This window comes from Drosophila pseudoobscura, chromosome X (genome assembly GCF_009870125.1).
Source record: "Drosophila pseudoobscura strain MV-25-SWS-2005 chromosome X, UCI_Dpse_MV25, whole genome shotgun sequence".
NCBI lineage: Eukaryota > Metazoa > Arthropoda > Insecta > Diptera > Drosophilidae > Drosophila > Drosophila pseudoobscura.
The window spans coordinates 425,420-446,825 of record NC_046683.1 but is presented as its reverse complement, the minus strand read 5'-3'; the positions used below and the strand labels follow the sequence as shown (position 1 = coordinate 446,825).

The following is a 21,406-nucleotide window of genomic DNA, read 5'->3' as shown; positions in this document are numbered from 1 at the left end:
TATGAATATTGTTATGCATAAATACATATATATAAAATAGCTGCACATCCCTCGGCTCTGCTTAGTTTACCAAAATCCCTTCCAATTTGCTGACACCACCACTCGCCTGAGACGCAGAGTCTGGGGCTCAATTTCAAACTCGTTAACATGGCCTGTCAACGTGGTCTGTGTGTTTGCCTCTCGGCCTGCATTTTGTTGCCAAAATATTTTGCTACATTGACTCTCTCCATATTTTGCTGTTCCTGTGATGCTGTGGCTGCCTCAAAGTGCGCCCACAACAGCAACAAGAGGCATAAATATTTATGGCCCATAAAGTGTTGCAACTTTTTGATACACTCACTCTCTCTCTCTCTTTCTGTCTGTCTGTGTGTGTATTTCTCCGCCTCCTGTTGTCCACCACCTGCTCCTGAGGGGAGGGGTTGGCATTGTGTCAAGTCATCACTGGCATATGTGTGTGTGTGTATACTACTCCTACCCGCCTTTGCCTTGCATATTTTATATCATCTTGGGACCTTTTGTATGGTTTCGGGGCCCGAGTATTTCTTGAGAACGGAGCCAAAAATCCTTCAAGGGAGTGGCTCCACTGAAATGGCTCCAATATGAAATTGATGAAGATCGAGAGAATCCCAATGGAGATCACACAATCCTGACTTCCTGATTTCCCTCCTAGTGAAATCCAAAGCGAAAGGGGATTGAACCCTTAGCAATCGTTTTGCGTAATTTTTGTGGCAATTCATTGAACCCCGAAGCCCATAAAAGCTGTCAGGCAACAAGTGGGTCCCAGGCCCAGGGCTGTCTATGATGATGGCGATGATAGCCAGCATATGTAGGTGCACCGACAAGCCCCCTAAAGTTTAGTTTGGGGCTGCCGCCTGGCCGCTTGGTAACGGGCTCACTAGCCTGTCAATAATTTCATTAATTCAATATTTGCGTATAATTTGATGGCTCCTCTCCAAGGCTCAGCAAGGACCTGCCTGGACCTGGAGGAGGGCTTATTATCTCTGTTTCGGGGATGGAGTTACTCTGTTTTCCGCTGCCTGCCCTGTGCCTGAGCCCGTGTTTGCGGCAATTTATGAATATTTTAGCATTCTATTACGGACATACCCACTCGCCCCAGACACATCCAGCGGACGGGAGTGTGGAATGGGGAGCATGTGCATGTAGATGGTTGTGTGTGTAGCACTATATAAACAATTCCATGAGGACTCTGATTGCCAATTCACAATTTGGCAGGCTGTTCCACAAATCTTCCCGACCAGAGGCAGACAGAGAGAGCGAGAGAGAGAGGGCGAGAGAGGAAGAGAGACGAGAGCCAGGGATCTCAGGAAACAATTCTCCATTTAATAAGGAAAAGTTTTCCGTACTTTGGTCCCAGCCGCCACCTCTCTCTCTCTCTCTCTGGCTCTCTTTATAGCCAAAAGTCAAACACTAAAATGAATTGCTTCAGCTAGGTCCAGTCCTGACCTGTACCTATCCCTGTCCTGTCCGTGCCGATTCGGTTTGGATTCAGCTTCAGTTGGGGCTTGGGTCTCCGTCTGTGTCCACGTGGGGGCATGGTTATTTCCAGGTAATAAGCGTGGAGGCTGCCATAACTGGCCAACGAAACTTTTCTGTTTGTTTTCGTGTTTGGCCTGGAAAAGTGTCAGAAACTTTTCCACAAAACAAATTGAAATTTTCCATATTTCTGCGCTGTGCCCCACTCTGCAACTGTCCCTGTGGCACTGCCAGACGCGGCATCGGCTTCCCTTTGTGCGGCGGCAAATTGATTTTTTAAGTTGTCCCCAAACAAATCAGAGTGGAAAAATAAAATCCCTTTACCTCCATCAAGTTTATACGGTCGCCGCCCCCAAACCCCCCTGCCCCCCCCTACAAACAGGAGTCGAAAAAAGGGCTTTAGTCCTGTCTTCAATCTGCATTGATTCAGAGACGGCCTGGAATCGTGCACTCTTCGCCAGTCAAGGATCTGCAGATCTTCTAGCCCCCACATGACCATTAGCAGTTGAAGGCGAACGTTTCTGGAGAGGCAGAGGATTGTCCAGGCCAAAGAACCCACTGAAGGCCCATCCATGACCCTGTGCACCTACAATTTATTTATGTTTATTAGTTCTTCCTGCTTTTGTTGCGGATATCCGCTTACCGGCGTTGACTTTAGCACGCGGCTTCCCCTAATTCTATCTCCATTTCCATTTCCACCTCCCCCATTCTCATTCTCATTCTCATTCATATTTCCAATTTCGCATTTCCCACTTTCATCCTTATTTCCATTTCCCCATCAACAGGATGGGGGGGACCGTTGTGGCTTCTATGAACGAGGCGGATATGCGCCTGCAAGGCGAAATTACATGAAAATTCAAATCACTGCGCAAAAGAAACGACCAGGGTAAACATTGTCCACATTTAAGGAATATGCCACACTACTCCACACTACAATGATGATCGAAATACGATCGCAATTTTCATCAGGAAGGGGGCCATTGGATACCATTGCTGTTGTTCATGAATTCCTGGGCCTACTTGGGCATATGTATGTATATCTCCATGTAAATTTCAAATTTCCATCTAATCAACTTACGGCTAGGGCATACAAAAGTTTGTAGCTTTTCCTTGCTTTTCCTCGTCTCTGTGTTTCGTTATCCGGCGCAGAAATAGAAACTTTAAATACAATCAACTGGCCGCTGGCATTGTGCTCGTTGTAACAATTTGTAAAAATTACACATGCATAAACATACACATACACTCATGAGCACAAGCACTCACGCAGAATGAGGAAGGAGTGACAGTGGGGGGGAATAAATGAGACTTCCGCCTTAACCGGAAATGGTCCTTTGGCCTGGCTGGGGTCGGGGTCTGGTCGGGTTGGCTCTTCGATCTCTTGGTCTCCTGGTCTTGGTCTTTGGTCCTGTGCTGCACTCACCTCGGGACTCGGGGCATTCGTGTGGTCCTTTGCTGCCTGTCCTGTCCACGTATCCTTCTCCAGCTTCATCTTTGCCTTTGCCCCTGCCTCTGCCTCCATCTTCGTCTTTATTATTATTGCATATTATAAATATGACTTTGTTAGCAACCAGTTTGTCTGTGTGTGGGTGGGCTCAGAGGCGGTGCGCCGCCTTCCTTATCCTTCTTCCCTCTCTCTCCAACTCTCTGTCAGGGATACGTACATATGTAAGACTTATTAAATTGCCATTTACCAGTACAGAACGAGCATTGTAAATTGCTCCATTGTCAAAGAAAATTAGTTGATATGTGTCCAAAGGGGTCGAAGGGTGCAGAAGGACTAGCGAGGATGGGCATCGGCATGGGCTGATTGCATGGCTCGTAAGGGGGTTCCATGGTCTTTCAGGCCCCGTTCCGTTGCTCATCATCGTCTGCAACTGCATCTCCCCCCGGCTATGCGAGTAGATGCTGCAGAGCTTATCAGCAAATGGAAGCTGAATAGAGAAACATCAATCAATCAGTCAATCAATCAGGCAGAATGAAGACGCAGAAGGAGAACAAGATATTGGCCAGTTGCAGTCGCTAGTCCAAGGAGATCTCTTCTTCTGCTCCTTCCGTCTTCCCGCCAGCTGATTGGCAATTTTAATAATTGAAACACGGAATACAAATGGAAAACGTAAATTTATTTCCACACCAATTGGCACTCAAACGAAGAAGAAACACACCAGCTGAAGGGGAGCAACAACAGCAGCAGCAGAAGGACCCGCACAGTATGTTGGGGCGAAACAAATTCTCATAGGGAAATCGTGAGATTTTCACAAGCATGCCACAAAGGAAGTGCCAAAGAAACTGCAAGTTCACATCCAGACTTCATTTGGAGTTTGATATTGAGTTTAATGTCGTTCCGTTTAACGGAATTTTAATGTCCGCCAATGATGTTGCTGCTGCTGCCACCCTCTGCTGCTTCCGTTGCAAATTGCGTGGCAATGGCCAGCGAAATGGTGGCAAGGCGATTTCGCTTCTGGGTAACCTTCGGCGATTTTATGCGCGTTGCAATCGCCCGTAAGGCAATCAATTTTTATGTCTCCCCCACTCTGGCAGCGGGAGATTGTGGGACAGAAGCAACAGCTTGCGGGGCAACTAATGACATGACAGGCATGGGGCATGGGGCATTGGGCAGAGGGCAGTAAGCATTCAACAGCGGCAAAGAGGGGTTAAGAAAGGGCTAAGACACTGACACTGAAACTGACAAAAGTTCCCGATGCACAACGGTGGAAGCTTCGTTTTCTCTTGTCCTTTTCCCGCAAGAAGCTTTGTTTTCCTAAGCTTTTCCTTTGTTTTTCTCGGATTTCAGTGGAGCGCATCGTGAGTTCAAGAGTTCAATCGGTGGGTGGGAGCAATGGGAGCGGTAAGAGTGGAACGAATTCCGGGTAAACGTTTTACATATTGTAAAATAACAATATCAACCATTTCGTGGAAAAGAGCAGACTGCGTGCAAAGCACAGAGCCGGAGCCCCAGCACCGAGGGCCGTCCGAGGAGTTTTGTTAGGTGATTTCTCCCAATTCAAGGGGCCCCCAGGCCATGTTCCATGTTCTCCACAGTCAAACCTCGCACTGGCTCCCGCTCAAGGAGCGCCAGGGGTTGTCAAATTTTTGCCTCCCAGAGGCCGTGAAATGGCAGCTCAAATTTCGTTATAAAATTTATGCGATTCGCTCTTTCTCGTTTAAGGAGAAAGCGTGGGATGAGTGTCTGGGGGTTCAGCTGGGACGGCTGAGTGGTTCGTCGATTGGGGGACGCGGGGGTGGGTGATCCAAGTGCGTTTCACTTTGGATCTTCGTATTGTCATGCGGTTGATTTCATTGGGTTCAATGTTCCTCCTTTCCTGCTCCTATGTGTCTCTTCTATTCTGGTTATACCCTAGCAGGGAGAGGGTGTTATTGATTTAATGAGACATCGTCATTGAAGCACCAGGAGGTAAAGAGAATAAGAACTGGATGACTGAGCACCTACTTATATCATAAAGCCAACAGATGAGTGATCGATCTGCAAGGGTATCAAAATCTTCGCTGTCCTAAATGTAGCTTTGCGTTTCCGTTTTCGGGTTTTTGTGCTTCTGTTGTTCTTCTGTAAGCAGCTTAAAGCTCTAAATCACTTGTTGTCCGGACAGAGGTAACAAAGGAGCAAAGCACTCAAAGAACTCCGCATCCCTTGCCCCATGTCCACGTCCTTCTTAGAGTGCTCGTATCACTGATAAGGGATTGGAGCATTGGCGTATGTGCGTATGTGCGGAGCCTATTAGACATTTATATTTTCAAGAAAACCCTCATTTCGGATAAGGCTGCACCTGGAGGCAATTCCAATTCCTTTGGGCCTTTCGTCTGTTTCTGTTGTGTTCTGTTGCCGTTAGTTGCCGTTTTGGACATTACAAAACAAAACTTTCAAGTGGCAAACATGTTTTTGCCAAGGTTAAGTGTATTTGTACATACGAGTATATGTAGGTGTATTATTTTTGGAGACTGTACATATTGTATCCTCCATGGCGCAGCGAATAAATACACATTTATTTACACGAAATATAGTAGTACAATATATGTATATATGGCCGCTGTCTGTCAGCCATCTTTGTTATTATGCGCATAAGCTGAAAATATTAATGAATCCAAAAGAAATGCAGAAACAATGAAGGAAAAGTAGATATAGAAAATGTGAAAAATGGAGTGCAGTAGAGCGAGAACCACCTTCCGCTAAGCACTTTTTCAATGGTTTCCCCCTAACAAGGACAGAGAGAGAAAGAAAGAGTCCAGCTGCAGATCCTGCTGCTGATCGGAACACAGATTTCCCGGCTCCGTCATCCTCTTTATCTCTACATCAGCATTCAGTTTCCACTTCGTTTGCATTTTCCTCTCGGCTGCCACTTGAAAATGGGGCACAAAAAGCGTGAAAAAGGAATGAAAATCCAAATCAAAGTCGACGACTGCCCTCTCTCTTTCCACATGAACTGTATCTGTGTCTCTCCTTTGTGTCTGTCCTTTAAGCAGTATATGCGTGTGTCCTGGCGCTTGTTTCTGTGTGTGTGTTTTTTTTTTGCACTTTACGACTTTAATTATGTAAGTACATAATTGTGTTATTATCGTAAGCTCACAGAGCGCAACACATGCCGTCTACGGCCACGGCCACGGGTCCGGGTACAGGTCCGGGTCCAGGACCGGGTCCAGGTCCGGGTCAGGGTCTTGTTCCCCGCGCTGGATCCAAGTCCGTGTCTGCGTCCTGATTCTGGGGTCGTAATCCCTGTCTTGGTTTTGATGATCCTCCTCTACCACTGTCATCCTCTCCTCTCTCTTTGTGTGTGTATTTGCTGGGAAACCGACCTCGTCTCGGCTGTCCGCTTGTCTAGCATTTTACGGCCATTAAGTCCGGCAGTGTCTTTTCGGTGGTCCCACCGTTATTTGGCAGCGACCTTCCACACTGCAGTCCCTCCGTTGCGCCACGCCATCCAGGCCTAACCTTTGGGCTCCTCTTTGCTGTTTACATTATAATCTCTGGACCTGGTCTTCCATTTTCCATTTTCCAGCTTCTTTCCTCCTCCTCCTTCTCCTCTTCCTCCTCCTCCTCCTCCTCTTCCTCCTTCGCGTACATTTTTTTCTTATTATTTAAATTACGAAAATTTTGCTTTTAATTATGCATTGGAAACATTTCCCTTGTTTTTCTTTTACCACCCTTCGACCTCAGCTTCGCGTTTTCCCATTAGAAGAGACTTTGGTCCGAAAAATGTTAACTCCCGATTATTATTGGTAACCAAAGGTCCCGTCCCTCTCTCTGTTGTCTCCCTCCACCCGTGACTTTTTCCATTTGTGTTGCTTTAAATATTTTCTTTTAATTAGTGCGTATGTGAGGGAGCGGACAGGAGGGTACTAGGGGACAGGGATTCACTTCAATTATCGCTTTTTGTTGATAACTAAATACATGCAAATAATATCTGAAAATTTGAAGCAGACAAATGAGAATTTCCCTCTTGTTTTTTATCTTATTTATTTTGTAGGTACTTTGTTCTGCGTGGGTGGCACAAGTGGGTAGGTGGTTGGGGTGGGTGACAGGGTGGCGCAGGTTAGAGCAGAGTCAAGGACATCGCAATATGAAATCAAATTTCAAACGAATTTTTCCCAACACAACTCCGATGTCTGCGCAGATGCTCCTCCGTGGAGATGGGGCAGCAGAAGCAACAGCAACAGAAGTTTTTCCGAAAGTGAAAATGACTCCATTGACATGGGGAAAGGCCGGAAAGCTGAAAGAACTTTTGGGATTCTCTAGCTGCAGATCCCTGGATCATCAATAACTATGGATCTCTGCCTACGCATTTGACTTGATTCTGCCGCAAAAACACAAACCGAGTCTGAGCCGTTATTTGCCAATTTTAAATTGTTATTAAGTGCTTTTCATTTCCATTTCCTGCCATCCTGCCACCATTCTGGCATCCAATAACCAGCCTTCCACCGAACAATACCATCCCTTTCCTCTTCCTCCTCCCGTATGCCCGCGTATCCTTGAGCAGCGATTCGTCAAAGTCAAAACTGGGACGACAGTGGAGATGATAAGACTCGTACTTCTGCAGCCTTCGCTTGCAATTTGTTTGCGTGGGCAACACCGCCACCGCCACGTCCTCAGACTCAGCGTCTGCCCCCAGGCTTGAGCCTGGTCTTTGAGGTATCTATGGAATGCTGCCTAGTGCCTACTGCCTCCTGCCATGGCGGAAATAAATTGTTATTAATGTGCTTGCCTGTGGCTCTGGATCGGCTTCTGTTACTGGTTATGGCTTCCCTTCATCCATCTCCCCATCTACCCGTCTCCCTCCAGAAATCTTACGCTGTCTGAGCCGCAGACGGAGTAGCGAGAACTGGAGAACGAGCCCATGCTCGTGCCCGAGTCGATAAAATATTTGGAAACGCGCTCCAAATTGTAAATATCTTTATGCCTCGGTTGCTCCTCTGTTCCATGTCTGCGTTTCGTAGACGTGGGCGTGGCCAAAAGCCCGAATAATGTGAGCCAATTTAATGTCCTGGCCACTTGTTGAAAGCATCATCATCATCATCGGGTGCCATTCTCGTTCACATTATCGGTTCTGCCCTGGTCAGGATTGTGGTGCGGCACGGCACTGGGGGGCCTCTTCCAACCATAAACTGTTTACGGGCGGAGCTCAAATTGATTTGTGCCCAGCACGAATCAAATCAATTGCATTAGCAGTCTCCACCGAAGGTAATCATAACTTGGCTCACAGCAGAAGGTGGTGGGGAGAGAAGAGGGGTCTGGGCAGCGAAGAGAGAGATCCCTTGGCTGTGGCCATAAAGCGGAAACTGTCACAGCCGTAAACACGGAGATGAGCAGAAATGAGAGATGGCCATAAAAAAGTAAAGTAAGAAGAAGGACGGAAGAAGGCACCCATGTCCACTAGCAGGACGAAAATGGAATACTCTTTCAGCGGTTGCCAGGCATCTTCCAGGGAGGAGGAGTCTCTCGGTACATGTATGCAAGGAGAGTATCCCAAAGATGCCCGCAGGCCTCATTGAATTGCGTGCAGCCTCCGCCCGCCACAGTGCCACAGTCCCTCCACCATCCTCCGCCGTTGGCCACAGCCAACGGATCTCAGTCTCTGCTCCTGTCCGTTCGTTTCCCTTCGTTCGTTTATTTGCATTTGGCAGTGTGGCACAGTGGCCAAAGTGTTCAAAACAGATTTGTTGGCCAGATTGTACAGCGCTAACAGTTCATTACCCAAATGACTGCTTGGCTCTGTGGCAACAAAGGGGGAAAAAGGGGATTGGAGTGAATGGAGGGAACGGCAAGGCCCAATAGGGGAGGTTGGGGGGCAGACTGAAAAGGTTTCATTACATTTTCGGGACGGGGTCCCGAACGCCGCAAAGCTGCGAATGGAAAACTTTTTCCTTGAAGACTCCATTTGCTCCTCCTGTTCCGCCTCCTCCTTATCTTCCCCTCTCGTGCTATAGTTTACGATTTGATTTAAAAGTTGGAGTCAAGTTTTGAACCGCCTCGACTGCGGGGTGGGTGGTGGAATGGAGGAGTGCCTGCTGTCAAGGGAATTGCTAACTTTTTAATAGTTATTCATACAAAATCATTTACGAGTGCTTTCCTCCAACCAGGGACCCTCTTCCCCTCACAGAATCCCCTCTCCAAACATATGTATGTGTATGGGTAACTGGGTGTGGTGGTATGTGATTGGAACATATGCATGTAGAAGGAGGATCCGTTTGAAAATAAGGAAACTTTATGAAAAGTTCCAAGTTGCAGCCTGGAGGCGACACCCTGCTCATCCCTCACACAAGCGCAATCTGGCAGAATAATTATGCGCTGCATCATGCGGCAATCGCATGCTGGCCTTGCTCCACTCTTCCAGTCATCCACTTATCCAGTCATGCACTTGCACCTGGACACTTGAGCGATAGACTTTATTGATGAACTCCTCGCTTCAGGGACGACGAATTCTCCCCAGGGCACGTTTATGGAAGTCTCGTTCGCAATGTCCACTCTTTGCCCTTTCCCCGTCAATTGTCACTTGAAAATCTCGACTTTCCATTCCATCCCCCATTCAAAACACTCCTCATTATTCCACGGCTGCCAGACGGCTTTTGTTGACTTCCTGCCTCTAATCCCTGCCCTAATCTCATCATCGGATTTATTTAGATATCATTCCGTAGCCCTAAAATCAGAGCGGAGAGCACCTGAACAAGCGCCTTCTTGGATGGTGCCACGGCAGTGCCATTTAATGAGAAAATAACTGGGATTCAGCCATAAATTCATTTCCGCCCTTTGTTTAATTTCCTTCGTTTCTCCGAAAAACTTTTTCGCTACGCGCGAAATCATATGTAATTACAATTACGGCGTAATCTCTGTCCGCGGAGGGGTGGCCGTAGACGGTGGGAGCAGACAATACAATCCGTTGGGTGGGAAGGCAGAGGAGTGGAATGGTGGCCATTGTTGGCCACGACATTGGGCCATGGCCATGGATATGCTTATGGCCACGTTTAACGCCAACGCACCGTGAAATGGAGTGCAAGGCTTTGATTGAGGAGCTCTCTCTCTCTCTCTCTCTCTCTCTCTCTGTGAATGCGAAACGCGTGCACCCTGTGTGTTTTCAGAGTTTCCAGGAGGGAGCGGTGTGCTGAAGGGTTAAGGGAAGACAATTGTGTATGCTATGTGTGCGCCACAGAAAAGTAGATTCAATTAATGCTTTTCCTAAGCCAATCGATAGGAGGCGCCCCAGAGGGGTCCATCTACTGCTCTGTAATTATATTAAATCAATTCGAAGAGCTACGCACCCTGCATATCGAATGTCAGTCAAAAAACTAGGGGGGACTAACGAACCTTTATATATTTTATCCTTTTCAGGACTACATGCCCCAGCTTGCCGGGATCGGGTTGTGCGTAGTCAACCTGATGGACGACATGCAGGAGTACACCAGAGGCCTGTTCTTACTCATGTAAGTGCGGTATTGCAACAACGCCCCCCAATTGATAGAGAGAGAGCGGGTTTCTCTATTCTGCGACTTTCTTGTTGCAGGTACTGCGGCCCAGCCATCCTGCTGTCGTACCTCTACATCCGCACATCCCAGGAGCTGCGTCCGCCGGAGGGCCCCTTTGCGGTCATGATGTACGAGCACCGAGCGGACCTGCGGATGCGCCAGCGGTGAGTGCCAGTCGTGTCATTAGGTGGAAATGTTGGGAACGAGCTTAATCATCGGTCGCCAGTTTTGTCTGCTAATTGGGCTGATTAATTCGCTGATTGAGCGATTGAGTGGGGGATAGAGGAGGAAGAGAGGTGTAATCCGACACTGCTTTCCTCCTTTCACCATTCATCTTCTACCAATACTCCTAAAATAGGGTTAGGATAGGGAGCCCAACCACCAATGCCCATCCGCCGCTAATGAGCGTGATTCCTGTCTAATGAGTTCTTCTGATTTCCTGAACAAGTTTTTTCTTTCTCCGCTGCACGGCAGTCACTCTTCCACATCGTCGGCGGAGCCGCGCACCCTCAGCGGCGGAGGCGTGGCTGGACTGAGCAACGGAAATCATGCGAGCACCAGATCCTATGACCTGTACAGCGCCGAGCTGGACGTCCATCGGGAGAAGCGAAAGCAGCGGAACTTCGGGAGCATGGCCGCCACTCAAGTGGTCTGCGTGTGCCCCTTGATGATCCTTCGCTTTGCGCGGCTTTCGCTGGAGGAGACGTATGAGAATCAGAAGCACTTTGACTTCACCTACCTGATGTTCGTGTGGGTCGCCTTCCTGCCCACCGTGATCTTCCCCTGCATCTACGCATCGCAGATACTTCCCAGGTAATTTGACGGGATCCTCCTTCTTCCATACAGCCTGGTTACTTTTATCGAGTTTGACTATCATATTATATGTGATCTCTACCAAATATCCTTCACTGCCACCTCTGACTTTTAGTTTTCTTCTATTTCCATGCAGGGATGAGCAGGAGCGTCTAAGGGGCTACTTCCGCCTCTCCTCGAAGAGGACGCAGAAGAGCCAGCGGCGCCGCGATGTGGGACGCAGATCGGTTGGCGGATCCCGCGAAGACTCCATCGAGAAGGACGAACCCACCAACACCACCACCATCCAGGGACACCAGGGACAGCCCGAGCCGCAGCTCAAGCACCCTCCCAAGGTGCGCTATGAGCGGAGTGCGGGACTGGGCCATGGATCGTCCGGTGATCGGTACAGCGGAACCCCCTACAGACAGGGCAAGGATAGAGAGAGGGATCGGGAGAGAGATAGGGAGCGGGATAGGGATAGAGACAGAGAAAGGGATAGGGATAGGGAGAGAGAGAGGGAGCGTATGAGAGGCGGGCGCGGCCCTGGGGACGCTGGGGTGGTCAACAATCTGGGCAAGGACGTGCGCGGCAAGAAGCACGATGTGAAGATCAACATCATATCTGACGGAGGACACGCCAGCAGCCACCTCCATCCGCATGCCCATCGAAAGCACCCCGGGAGCAGCAGCGGCAGCAGCAACCGAAGCAGACCGACGCCCAATCATCGGCACGGAAGCGGTAGCGGCACTCTACGCAGTGCAGAATGCATGTCGGGGATCACCGCCTCTTCCTACTGCAATGGGAATGGGAACGTGAACACGAGCATACTGGACGACAGCAGCACCAGCAACTATGGCGACGGCGAGGAGAGCTCGGTGGTGAGCAGCATGATGGTTCCTCCGCAGCGCTGGCCGGGATTGGGGCCAGTAGGACCCGGGGCGGGGTTGCGACACAAAGACGTTTCCTTCAGCGAGTGCAGCAGCACCTTCTCGTCCAGCACCTTAGACCGCGACTTGGAGATAATGGACCAGCTTGAGCGTGAGCGCAGCATGGACATCCAAGAGATGCTGCAGCGGGAGCAGCAACGCGAGCAGCGGGAAAAGAGCCGCCACAGCGGAGGGCGCCAGCTGCCGGACATAGAGAAGCTCTACGCCCAGCGCTCGCCGAAGGCCAAGCGCGAGGCGCCCTACGGCTACGACAAGGCCGCGCTGGCCCTGGTCCTACCCGGCAACGACCCCCTTAGCAGCCTCTCGGGCAGCAGCCAGCCCACGGAGCTTAGCATGTGCTCTTCCCTGCAGGACCCCAGCCTGGAGCAGGAGCAGGAGCATCGACTCGAGCGCAGGGATCGGGAGCTGGACGAGGAGGAGGTGGTGCCACCGGACTTCTATGACAACTACACCCCGGGCGGGGCCCAGAACCTTCCCCCAGCTGTCGCCCAGGCAGTCGTCATCGATGCCCAAGCTGTCGCACCTGCTCCACCGCCCGCCTATCAGTATCAGTACAGTCGCAACCGGCCAAGCCGGAAAAGCTCCACAGGGTCGCACCACCCCCACGCGGGCGGGGTCATGTCATCGCGTGGTTCCAAGCGGGACAGCTTCAACTCGCTAAACGGCACCGACCTCATCGCCGGCGCTTTCTGCGAGCTGGATCCGACGCAGCCGCTAAACAAGATGGCCGTCATCGAGGGTCGCATGCGCCGCAGCAGTCCCCGGAACGCAAGCTTCAGCTCCGGCTCGGGCTCTGGATCCGGCCGGAGCTCAATGAAGTCCTCGTCGCGCGACTACGGCCACGGATCGTCATCGCACTCGGCCCATCCCGAGCTCGACTTCAGGGAGAATATTTTCGCCGAGCTGTAAGATGTACCATGAGGAGAAATGAGATGAGGAATTGCAGAGAAGGGAGTAAGGAAACGGAACGAAAAGCTTTAGCCTGTTGTTTGTTGCGGGAAATATGCCCGAGATGTTTTTGTGGATGCAGTCAGGATAAGAATGAAGTATGTTGGTATTCACGTATTAGGTTCTACCTTCTACAGGATACACAATATTCATGGCGATTGAAGCAGGGCCATTAAAGGTACAGCGAAGTTTGCTCAGAGAATTGTTAGGCGATTAATCAAGCACTAGAAAAATATTGGAAAAAACTCAAAAGATAAAAAAGATAAAAAAAATACTACAGATAACCGAAACAGATAAAAATAAAGATACTGGTACAGATACAGAGGATATGCATAGTTATTTGGATACTAAAACAACCTGGTTGTTGACTGTTAAGTTGATTGATTGAGTGATTGATTGATTGTTGAATGAATGGTTTTCTTCGGACATCAGCTGCAGATCAAAAGCTGATCAGATCTAGCAGGGGAATCGAAATCTCCCATAAGAATCGATTAAAGGAAAATTGTAAATGTGGTAAATGTGCCAAGGACAGCCCGGTCTAGGGACCCCCATAATATGTACTCTACTTGTAAACGTAATAGTAATCTACGTATATCTTTTGAATGTTGCTAATCATTGAATATAATGCGGATCAGTTGCGTCAAGATGCAGATGATTTTAAAACTTTTCCCTATTAAACATACATACATATAAGGATACGAGTATATGGATATATGGGCAATGATAATACGATATATAATATTATATTATATTATATTATGTTATATTATATTATATTACATATATTATATTATATTATTTTATATTATACTATATATATATAATATTGACAGCCAAGAGAAATATTGATATTTTACCAAACCAAATGCAAAGTCTATTGAATGTTAAATCAATGCAAAATGTCAAAATACACGAAATACTTTATGTAAGTGAATATGTAGTACATATTATGTACTAAAATAAATCATAAGCGCACACCACCTGGATATCTTTTTCTGAGCTACGTAGAAGAACTACAATATACAGATATGGATACACAGATACGGATACACAGATGCAGATACACACACTCGATTACAGTTTGAGACATGAAAGATCTCTGGTTCCCAAAAAGAAGTCCAAATCAGAGTTCGCTCCTGCCAGACACTTTGATCGCGGTTTTAGGAGGATATTGTTTAGTGGATCTCCTGGCAGGGAGGAGCCACGTTTTTTTGTAGATTAAGCTTACAATTGTCAAGGATTGGGCATACTTTTCAGAGGACATCCCAGACAGACCCTCTTCAGATATATATATATAGATATTTGATGTATGTTTACCCATATACATATGTATAGATACATACATGTATGCACGAGTATGTATTTGTCTCTACGTGTTTATATCGAATAAGATGTTTTTTTTTTGTCGCTGTTTGTGGCGTTTTGTGGAGAATGTAGAGGTTGGAGAGTGCGAAACTAATAAAAAGAGAATTGTATGTGAGTTAAAAGCACACAAAAGCAAATTTATATCTATCTATCTTTGACATCGTTTTATTTGCTCCGACTATGTGGGGTGAGACCATCAACGGTGGGGCTTACTGTACTACCTTGCTTGGAGCTCTGTTCTGTGCCATGCGCCATAAAATCCCTTTTGGCCCTTGCTATTTGCCTTTGGCTCCTTTTGGCCATAAGTAAGCCCCCCTCTTACGACAGCAGGGGGCCCCGCCGCTTGGGGTGTCGGCATGGGAAAATAGGAGGCCATGTCGCCCCAATATAATCTGTGCCAATGCAGAAGGCAGAGCCCCAAAAACGGGACCAGAAAATAATTCGCATCCGAACCATGAACGCAGCATTCGCCGCCAAGGGAGAGAAGGTGCCGCAGGGGAGTGGCGGTTGGAATAGGGTCAGTGCGCGAGTTCAAAAGTTTAAACTGGGGTTTAACAGCCCCAAAAGCAGTTGTCTTTCTGTCTCTTTCTCTGTGCCTCTCTGGGAGGTCACTTCGGCCCAGGGCGCCTCAGCATCAGCCTCTGGCTGCCGCTGCCGCTCTGCCAGGGCTCCAGTTTAGTCCATCCGTGACCCCCTGACCCAGTAAAATGATTAAGTGGCGTATTTAGCAGCTGGCTAGATTTACTTGTTTCCTCCGCTACAATAACCTCCGCTGCCCTCAATTCCTTTCCTGAATTCCAGTTGAATTCGAGCGCCAGGTCTCTATATTAGTTAGAACGGGGGAGTCTCTGCATAATTTGTGCTACTTATTTCGATGGCTTATGGCGGGTAATCGTAAACTGAGAAGCATTTCATTTGGAAAAGTCAACTTTAATGACCAGCCATTACAAGGAAAAGGCAACCATTTCAGATGGAGAATGGCCAGGGGGGAGTGGCCAATAGAAGAAATGCAGTTCCGTGACTGCCTTCAGAGCCTCAGAGAAGCTTCATTCTCATTAAGATAAAGTTATGGATTTAGATGTAATTCACCCCTCGCACGAATACGAGTATCTGGCCCAAAAGAGCGGTCCATGACACCTGCCATGCGTATGCTGGCCACGAGTCCCATTCGAATGAGACGACACACAACTTTGAAACGTGTGAAATGCGCCTTCAATTACATTCGAGCGGACGTACCGTATATGCGTCGGATAGGATCCAAGGCGTAATGAAATGCGCGTAAATAAATATATGACGGTCACGTATACGCACCGTTTGCCGCTTCAGGTAGCCGTAACTCCGCGTTAAGTGATCATTATCCATTGCCTGCTGCTTTCATAATCGTTGTGCCATACCCATTCCCATTCCCTCTTTTGGTCAGCAAAACGCTTGCGGCCGAAACTGCATTTCAATTGAGCCAATTTTGCTACTCTTGTTGGCCTTAACCCCGCTTCCGCATCGTGGCTCCTGCCACAACGATTTTTGCAACACTCTGCCATCCCAGAGAGACTGTCCGTCTGTTTCATGTCTGTTTCTCTGTGCGGGTTTCTCTACGGGCTTTTTCGGTTATTCCATGCACGTTCCCATAAACAACATTTTATGCCCGTGTTTATGTTTAGTTTTTGTCTGCCACTGCCTCGGCCTCTGCCACTGCCACTGCTACTGGACCCAGCGGGGGAGGATTGTTATGTAAGTGCCAAAGAGCGTATTCAATTTGAATTGGAATTGCCATCGACATCGGAATCGACATGTCTCTCGTTGCTGCTGTTGCTCGTGTATTTATACCCAATACTCAAAATGAGTATAGGGGTATATTAGACTTCCGATGAAAGTGGATGTGTGTAACGTCCAGAAAGAAGCGTTTCCGACCACATAAAGTATATGTATATATTCTTGATCAGCATCAACAGAGGTGTCGATTGAGCCCCCACAAATTACGAAAAATCTGTGTCATCCACAGATCGCAGAGACCATTAGAGCTAGAGCAAGCACTTTTGGTATACAGACTAAGTATCGGGTTTAAATGTAGAGTTGCGGCCGTAGCAGCAACTCAAAACGTTGCCTCTTTTTTTCCGTCTGCACATTCCATATTCCGAACACATTGCTCTCAAACGGAAAAAAAAGTTTAAAGAAAGTTATCAACAGCCAACAGAAAAACAAAAGAAAACAGAAAAATTAAAATAAAAATGCAATTATGGAGCATTATAATATTGGAGAAGGCATTCCAGAAGTGTAGACATCTCCCAGGGATCCAAGAGACGAACAAATTATTTCTTGATGTGATCGAAATCGATCACTGAAATTCTAATAAAGGATATTATCACAGAGATGGATGATTTTACCCTAAGTAGGTGGGTGGTGACACGTAGTGGAAACACTCTCGATTTTTTGGCCGTCTGCCGTTTCTGCATAGCAAACGTCGTAAGCGAATGGGGGTAAAAAAGAGAGCAGGTGATTGGGCGAGGGGGGAAGAGAGAGTCGCTGACAGTCGCTGAAGAATTGGTTAATCGAACCGCTGGGGCACTATATATAATGCTGGGGCAGACGGCGGGCGCTGCACATTCATAGTCGCTTTTCGCCGTGTCGCGTACTCCGATAAGCAGCCGATAACGAGCCGCACGTGGCAACGGAGAGCACGAGCTTTGAGTAGAACCAATTACAATTAGTGCTCGTCCGTAAATCATTCTCCCGCGGACATGCTTGCAGTGGCCTTGATAATGGTTGGCCTAGTCCTGGCCGGCCAGCAGGAAGCTTGCCAGGCGCAGGTCTCCTTCCACACGGATGCCAACACGAACTCTTACAGCGTGAAGACGCCGGAGTTGCAGCAGACATTCACCCGTTATTACGGAGCGGCTAAGCAGGAGCAGGAGCAGCTCCAGACACAGGCACAAGAACAGGAACAGGAACAGGCACAGCTTCAGCCACAGCAGGAGGAGCAACTGGTAAGTCGAGTGCTGGAAGTCGAACATATATTTCACCATTTTACAATGGAGTCTAGCATATCATCTGCAAGTGCTAGTGATTTCTGGTTTCCCCATTTAGCCAGACAGAGGCAGGTTCATGGCTTCGCCAAAGCCCAGGTTCATAGCTCCGTCCACCCTCTGGCCCAGAACCTCAACGCTCTGCTGCTGGCGCGCACCACCGCCAGTCTCCATCAGCTGCTTCACCTGCCCCATGGCCAGTGCCATGCCAGTGCCCAGATCCTGTCGAAGTTAGAAGTAGGTTAGAATAGCTTAGAATATCTCCCCTTGGGTTCTCGTCGCCTAACCTGTGGTCGAGCGGCAGTGCAGGCCACCAACAGCCACCAACCAGCCAGCAACAGAGTCAGACGGAGTGTCATCATAATGGATTCGATTCAGCAATGGAAATGAAAGCTGCTTCGAGGCCAGTGGTATATTTAAGCATGTTTTGCGGACAAAAAATCCAACTAGCCGCGAGGTGGGAATCGGTATCTCTTAATTACTTGGTTGCATCGCTGATGCAGCTTCCTCTTCGAAGTATTTCCTGTTCGGATTCGTAGATTCAGATAAATGTAGTGACAGATATCATGGCATAATGGCCGTCGTTCACGTTTGTGTTGCATGTGAGGCAATTATTTCGCTTATGGCGAAAAAAGATAGGTGTTTCATTAACGAAATAACCAATTTACGTACACCTCGACCTCTGTTGGAGTACATTCCCCTAATAAGATCATATTCCCATGTATTCCATCAAACTTTATTCAGTCAAAAGCAACCAGATCAGATGCTATGCATCCATGGAAAATACTTCGTTGCCGGCATTGGGCTCGCGTCCATCGCTGAAGAAATTCTTGAGCTCCTCGAAATAGGTGCGGACTGAATCCACTATCTGCTGCCAGGCATTGCTGATACCCTGCTCGAAGTCCCGAGCAGCATTGCTGATTTGCCTGTCCAGCCGCGACTCGTCCGGGTACAACAGATGGGGCCGCACATCGTCGTACTCGTTGGAGTAGTCCACGTCGAGCTCATCTACTGCCGCCCGTTCACCATTGGCCGCATTCAGCACGAATATCAGAGTAAGCGCGTAGATGAGTGCGGAAGTCATTTGGCCAACTGTTGAATTATAGTCGCTCAATACCCGCTTTTGTACTGAGATAAGCGTGCAGATTGTAGATTGAAGTCTGATTAGGCGCTCCACGTTAATGTTCAAATGCTTCTCATGCTTTGGGCCGGAAGTGGAGAGCGTGACCCATGTCCCATGGTATCCGATAATATCATGGTAGTGTCATGCCATGATTTACCTGATTCCCTCCCTTCCTGGAGCTGCTCATGATTTCCATTTAGATCTGGTTTCCATTTACTTTTATTAGACTTATATGCAAGACAAAAAAAACACTTTCGGTGGGGTTCCCACCTAGTTGCCACCGGCACTGGCTGCTCCTGCCGCACTGGATATCTTTTGACGCATCTGCTGCACCACATCCGTTAAGTTGTCCACAAGGGAGAGCCACATGACTTTGAGGCGGTCGCCGAGGGTCGCCGCTGCCTGCTGCTGTCCGCCGCCAGCTCCCTCCGAGGGCATCTGTCGTCTCCTCCGAAGGAGCTTCTTCTTGGTGCTCTTCTTGGTGATCTTCTTGAGAGTAATGCGAGATCTGGAGGCGTTGTTGGCGGCTCGCTTGCGGGCCCGCTTCTTGCGCGCCTCCACCTCATCGTCGCCGGCAGGTTCGGTGGTCATTGACATTTTCCAGTGACAGGGCGCGCGCTTGATCCGCTTGGTCCGGCGTAAGCTGCGTCTTTTCCTCCGTCTCCTTCGCTCTTCGGACTCGGAGGAGTCGCCGCCTGAAGGCTGCCGCATGGCATCCCCAAAGCCCACGGCCGTCTTCGAGTGCACGGTCATTAAGGGATTATCGAAATTCAAGTCCCGATTGATGGCAGCACCTCCCTGCACGGCCTCGGCTATATTGGCGGCCACGTTCATGGCGCCCAGCGCCAAATTATCGAAGGGGCTCTGCGGTCGGCCCCAAGCCAGACCCAGAACCAGTCCGACGAGCAATCCAATCACCTGAGACCTCATCTCTCCACTGTGACAAGTCCACGGTCCACTCCCTGCTTTTAAGGCGGCTGGCATCGCGTGAGCAATACGATTGGGATACGAGATCTCAGTAGGCTTCCGATTAACGGTTCCAGGTACATACAGCTGTCAGGGGCTCATTGGGGTATCCATTTGACATCTAAAATCTGATTTAGTTTCATTTGTTCGCTTCGTCAGTGCGTATCGGTTCGGTGTAGTTGTAATTTTTGCTCTCAAAATATAATTTTTTAGATTTTAGATTTTGAATTTGAAACATTTGAGCTGGCCACAAATTAGGTCGTTCCTTCGGCAATAATCCGCATATCTCCACTTCAGTTGTTCAGCAGTGGGATCCTTTCATCAGCGAAAAATGAGATCACACAAAGCCCGTGCACAAAGCCATGGCGAAAGACTGGTAAGACTTCTTTAGGTCTCAATGCGTTAGGATAGAGGGGAAAATTATCGCGGTTCACTGTGCTCAGTTCTTTCAAAGACACTTCTAACTCATCTCCCATTTCTCCCTTTCTTTCGCTTTTTCTTTCAACAGCGAAATCCTACTCCATTCCCTGGCTTTTCGGCAGCAGGACCTCAATATTCGTCTGTGTATCAGCAGCAGGCTCCAGGACGCGTGCCATCTGGGCGCGGGGGCAAGCCTAAGACATCTGCTGTATCCACTCCCCAGCAGCAGCATCAGCTGCTGCAACAGCAGCAACAAATTCAGGCCCAGCAGCTGCTGCAGCAACAGCAGCAACTTCTTGCACAGCCGGGAGTGGCAGCTCCCGACGTGGCTGCCGCAGGACAGCGCGCCCCCGTGCCCACCTATGCTGACCAGATGCAGGCTGCCTTCATTGACTACCAGCGCCAGCGAGTGGAGTTTGAGCAGCAGCAACAACAACTGCTCCAGAAGCTCTACCACTTCTATCCGGACATGTCGATCGGACAGCCCCAAGCCCCTGGCCAGGGCCAGTCCCAGTCCCAGACCCTGCCACAGACCCAACCAGATGCCGCAGGAGCCGCTGGATCGCGTTTCGTCTATCGTCGTCCGCAGTTCGGCTCCAATGGTCTGCAGCAGCAGGCTGGGCGTTTCTCCGTCAGCCAAGGAGGAGCTCAAGGACAGGGCGTTCGTGCCGCCTACTCAGCGGGCGACATCTACTCAGGATCAGGAGGAGGCCGAGGTGGTGTCTCTGCCGGCTCGGGTGGCGACTTCTACTCGACCCAGCAGCACATGGGCTTCCTGCAGCAGCAGCAGCAGGACGTGCTGCGCGAACAACAACAGCAGTTTGCCAGCAGCCAACTGGCCCCAACAACCACCCAGAGCTACGGAATGGCCGTCCCAATGTCCTCCGTACTGGGTTCTCCATCGTTCCAGCCTTCGTCGGACGTTTCCCACGTGAGCTTCAGCAGTGGCAATCTTAACTACAATTTCTAGTCAGCAGAAGAAGGAGGAGCGACAGGATCCGCCTCTTAAGTTTTTTTTAGATCTATTAAGGCTCTTTTTTTTGTTAAAATTCAAAGTGAACAAATGCAAAAATGGTTAGAAATGATGAAATCGGAAATCTCTGTTTACGAGGGGTCGGATCTCTGCTCAGAGAGAATATTAGTCACGAATGAGGGTTGGAACGCGTGTCGTATGTGTGATTTTATCAATCGCTGAATGACACGGAACGAGAACATCGCCGCACGATATTGTGGACTATCATCTGCAACCACGAAGCATCATCGAACTCTCGCTCTTCTCCCGTTCTCTTCACCAATCTCCGCCACCAACTTCTGCCCACCTTCGATGGATGGGTGGCTGGGTTATTCTGTGGCTTGGGGAT

General features: G+C 48.9%; 4 protein-coding genes across 5 annotated transcripts in view; 2 read left to right on the top strand and 2 right to left on the bottom strand.

Moving 5' to 3' along the window:
• The window catches only part of LOC4814259 (filaggrin), a 31,069-nt gene extending 17,583 nt beyond the window's left edge, over window positions 1-13,486 (top strand). For both annotated transcript variants that reach the window (XM_001354322.4, XM_033383803.1), the window contains 4 exons: window positions 10,328-10,419; window positions 10,500-10,625; window positions 10,936-11,274; window positions 11,411-13,486. In XM_001354322.4, the coding sequence (XP_001354358.4) occupies window positions 10,328-10,419; window positions 10,500-10,625; window positions 10,936-11,274; window positions 11,411-13,112 (2,259 nt within the window). In that variant the 3' untranslated portion in view covers window positions 13,113-13,486. The remainder of the gene's footprint in view (window positions 1-10,327; window positions 10,420-10,499; window positions 10,626-10,935; window positions 11,275-11,410) is intronic.
• A 4,753-nt stretch (window positions 13,487-18,239) lies between these two features.
• On the bottom strand, window positions 18,240-18,627 carry LOC4814290 (uncharacterized). The gene has a single exon (XM_001354321.3). It carries the CDS (start codon window positions 18,618-18,620, stop codon window positions 18,303-18,305), a length of 318 nt encoding a protein of 105 aa, XP_001354357.1. The 5' UTR covers window positions 18,621-18,627; the 3' UTR covers window positions 18,240-18,302.
• Window positions 18,628-18,860: 233 nt separating this feature from the next.
• LOC4814305 (uncharacterized) lies at window positions 18,861-19,674 on the bottom strand. Its single transcript, XM_001354320.4, has one exon. It carries the CDS (start codon window positions 19,641-19,643, stop codon window positions 18,930-18,932), a length of 714 nt encoding a protein of 237 aa, XP_001354356.3. The 5' UTR covers window positions 19,644-19,674; the 3' UTR covers window positions 18,861-18,929.
• A 102-nt stretch (window positions 19,675-19,776) lies between these two features.
• Window positions 19,777-21,130, top strand: LOC6901022 (transcription factor kayak). The gene is made up of 2 exons (XM_002134470.3): window positions 19,777-20,001; window positions 20,134-21,130. The coding sequence occupies exons 1-2, from the start codon at window positions 19,957-19,959 to the stop codon at window positions 21,013-21,015; spliced, it is 927 nt and encodes a 308-aa protein (XP_002134506.2). The 5' UTR covers window positions 19,777-19,956; the 3' UTR covers window positions 21,016-21,130.
• Window positions 21,131-21,406: the final 276 nt, after the last annotated feature.

Bases quoted from the DNA above. Each gene is read 5' to 3' on its own strand.
- LOC4814290 (XM_001354321.3), bottom strand. From the start codon at position 18,620: ATGACTTCCGCACTCATCTACGCGCTTACTCTGATATTCGTGCTGAAT.
- LOC4814305 (XM_001354320.4), bottom strand. From the start codon at position 19,643: ATGCCAGCCGCCTTAAAAGCAGGGAGTGGACCGTGGACTTGTCACAGT.
- LOC6901022 (XM_002134470.3), top strand. From the start codon at position 19,957: ATGAGATCACACAAAGCCCGTGCACAAAGCCATGGCGAAAGACTG. The intron at 20,002-20,133 runs GTAAGACTTCTT...TTCTTTCAACAG, and splicing joins AAAGCCATGGCGAAAGACTG to CGAAATCCTACTCCATTCCC.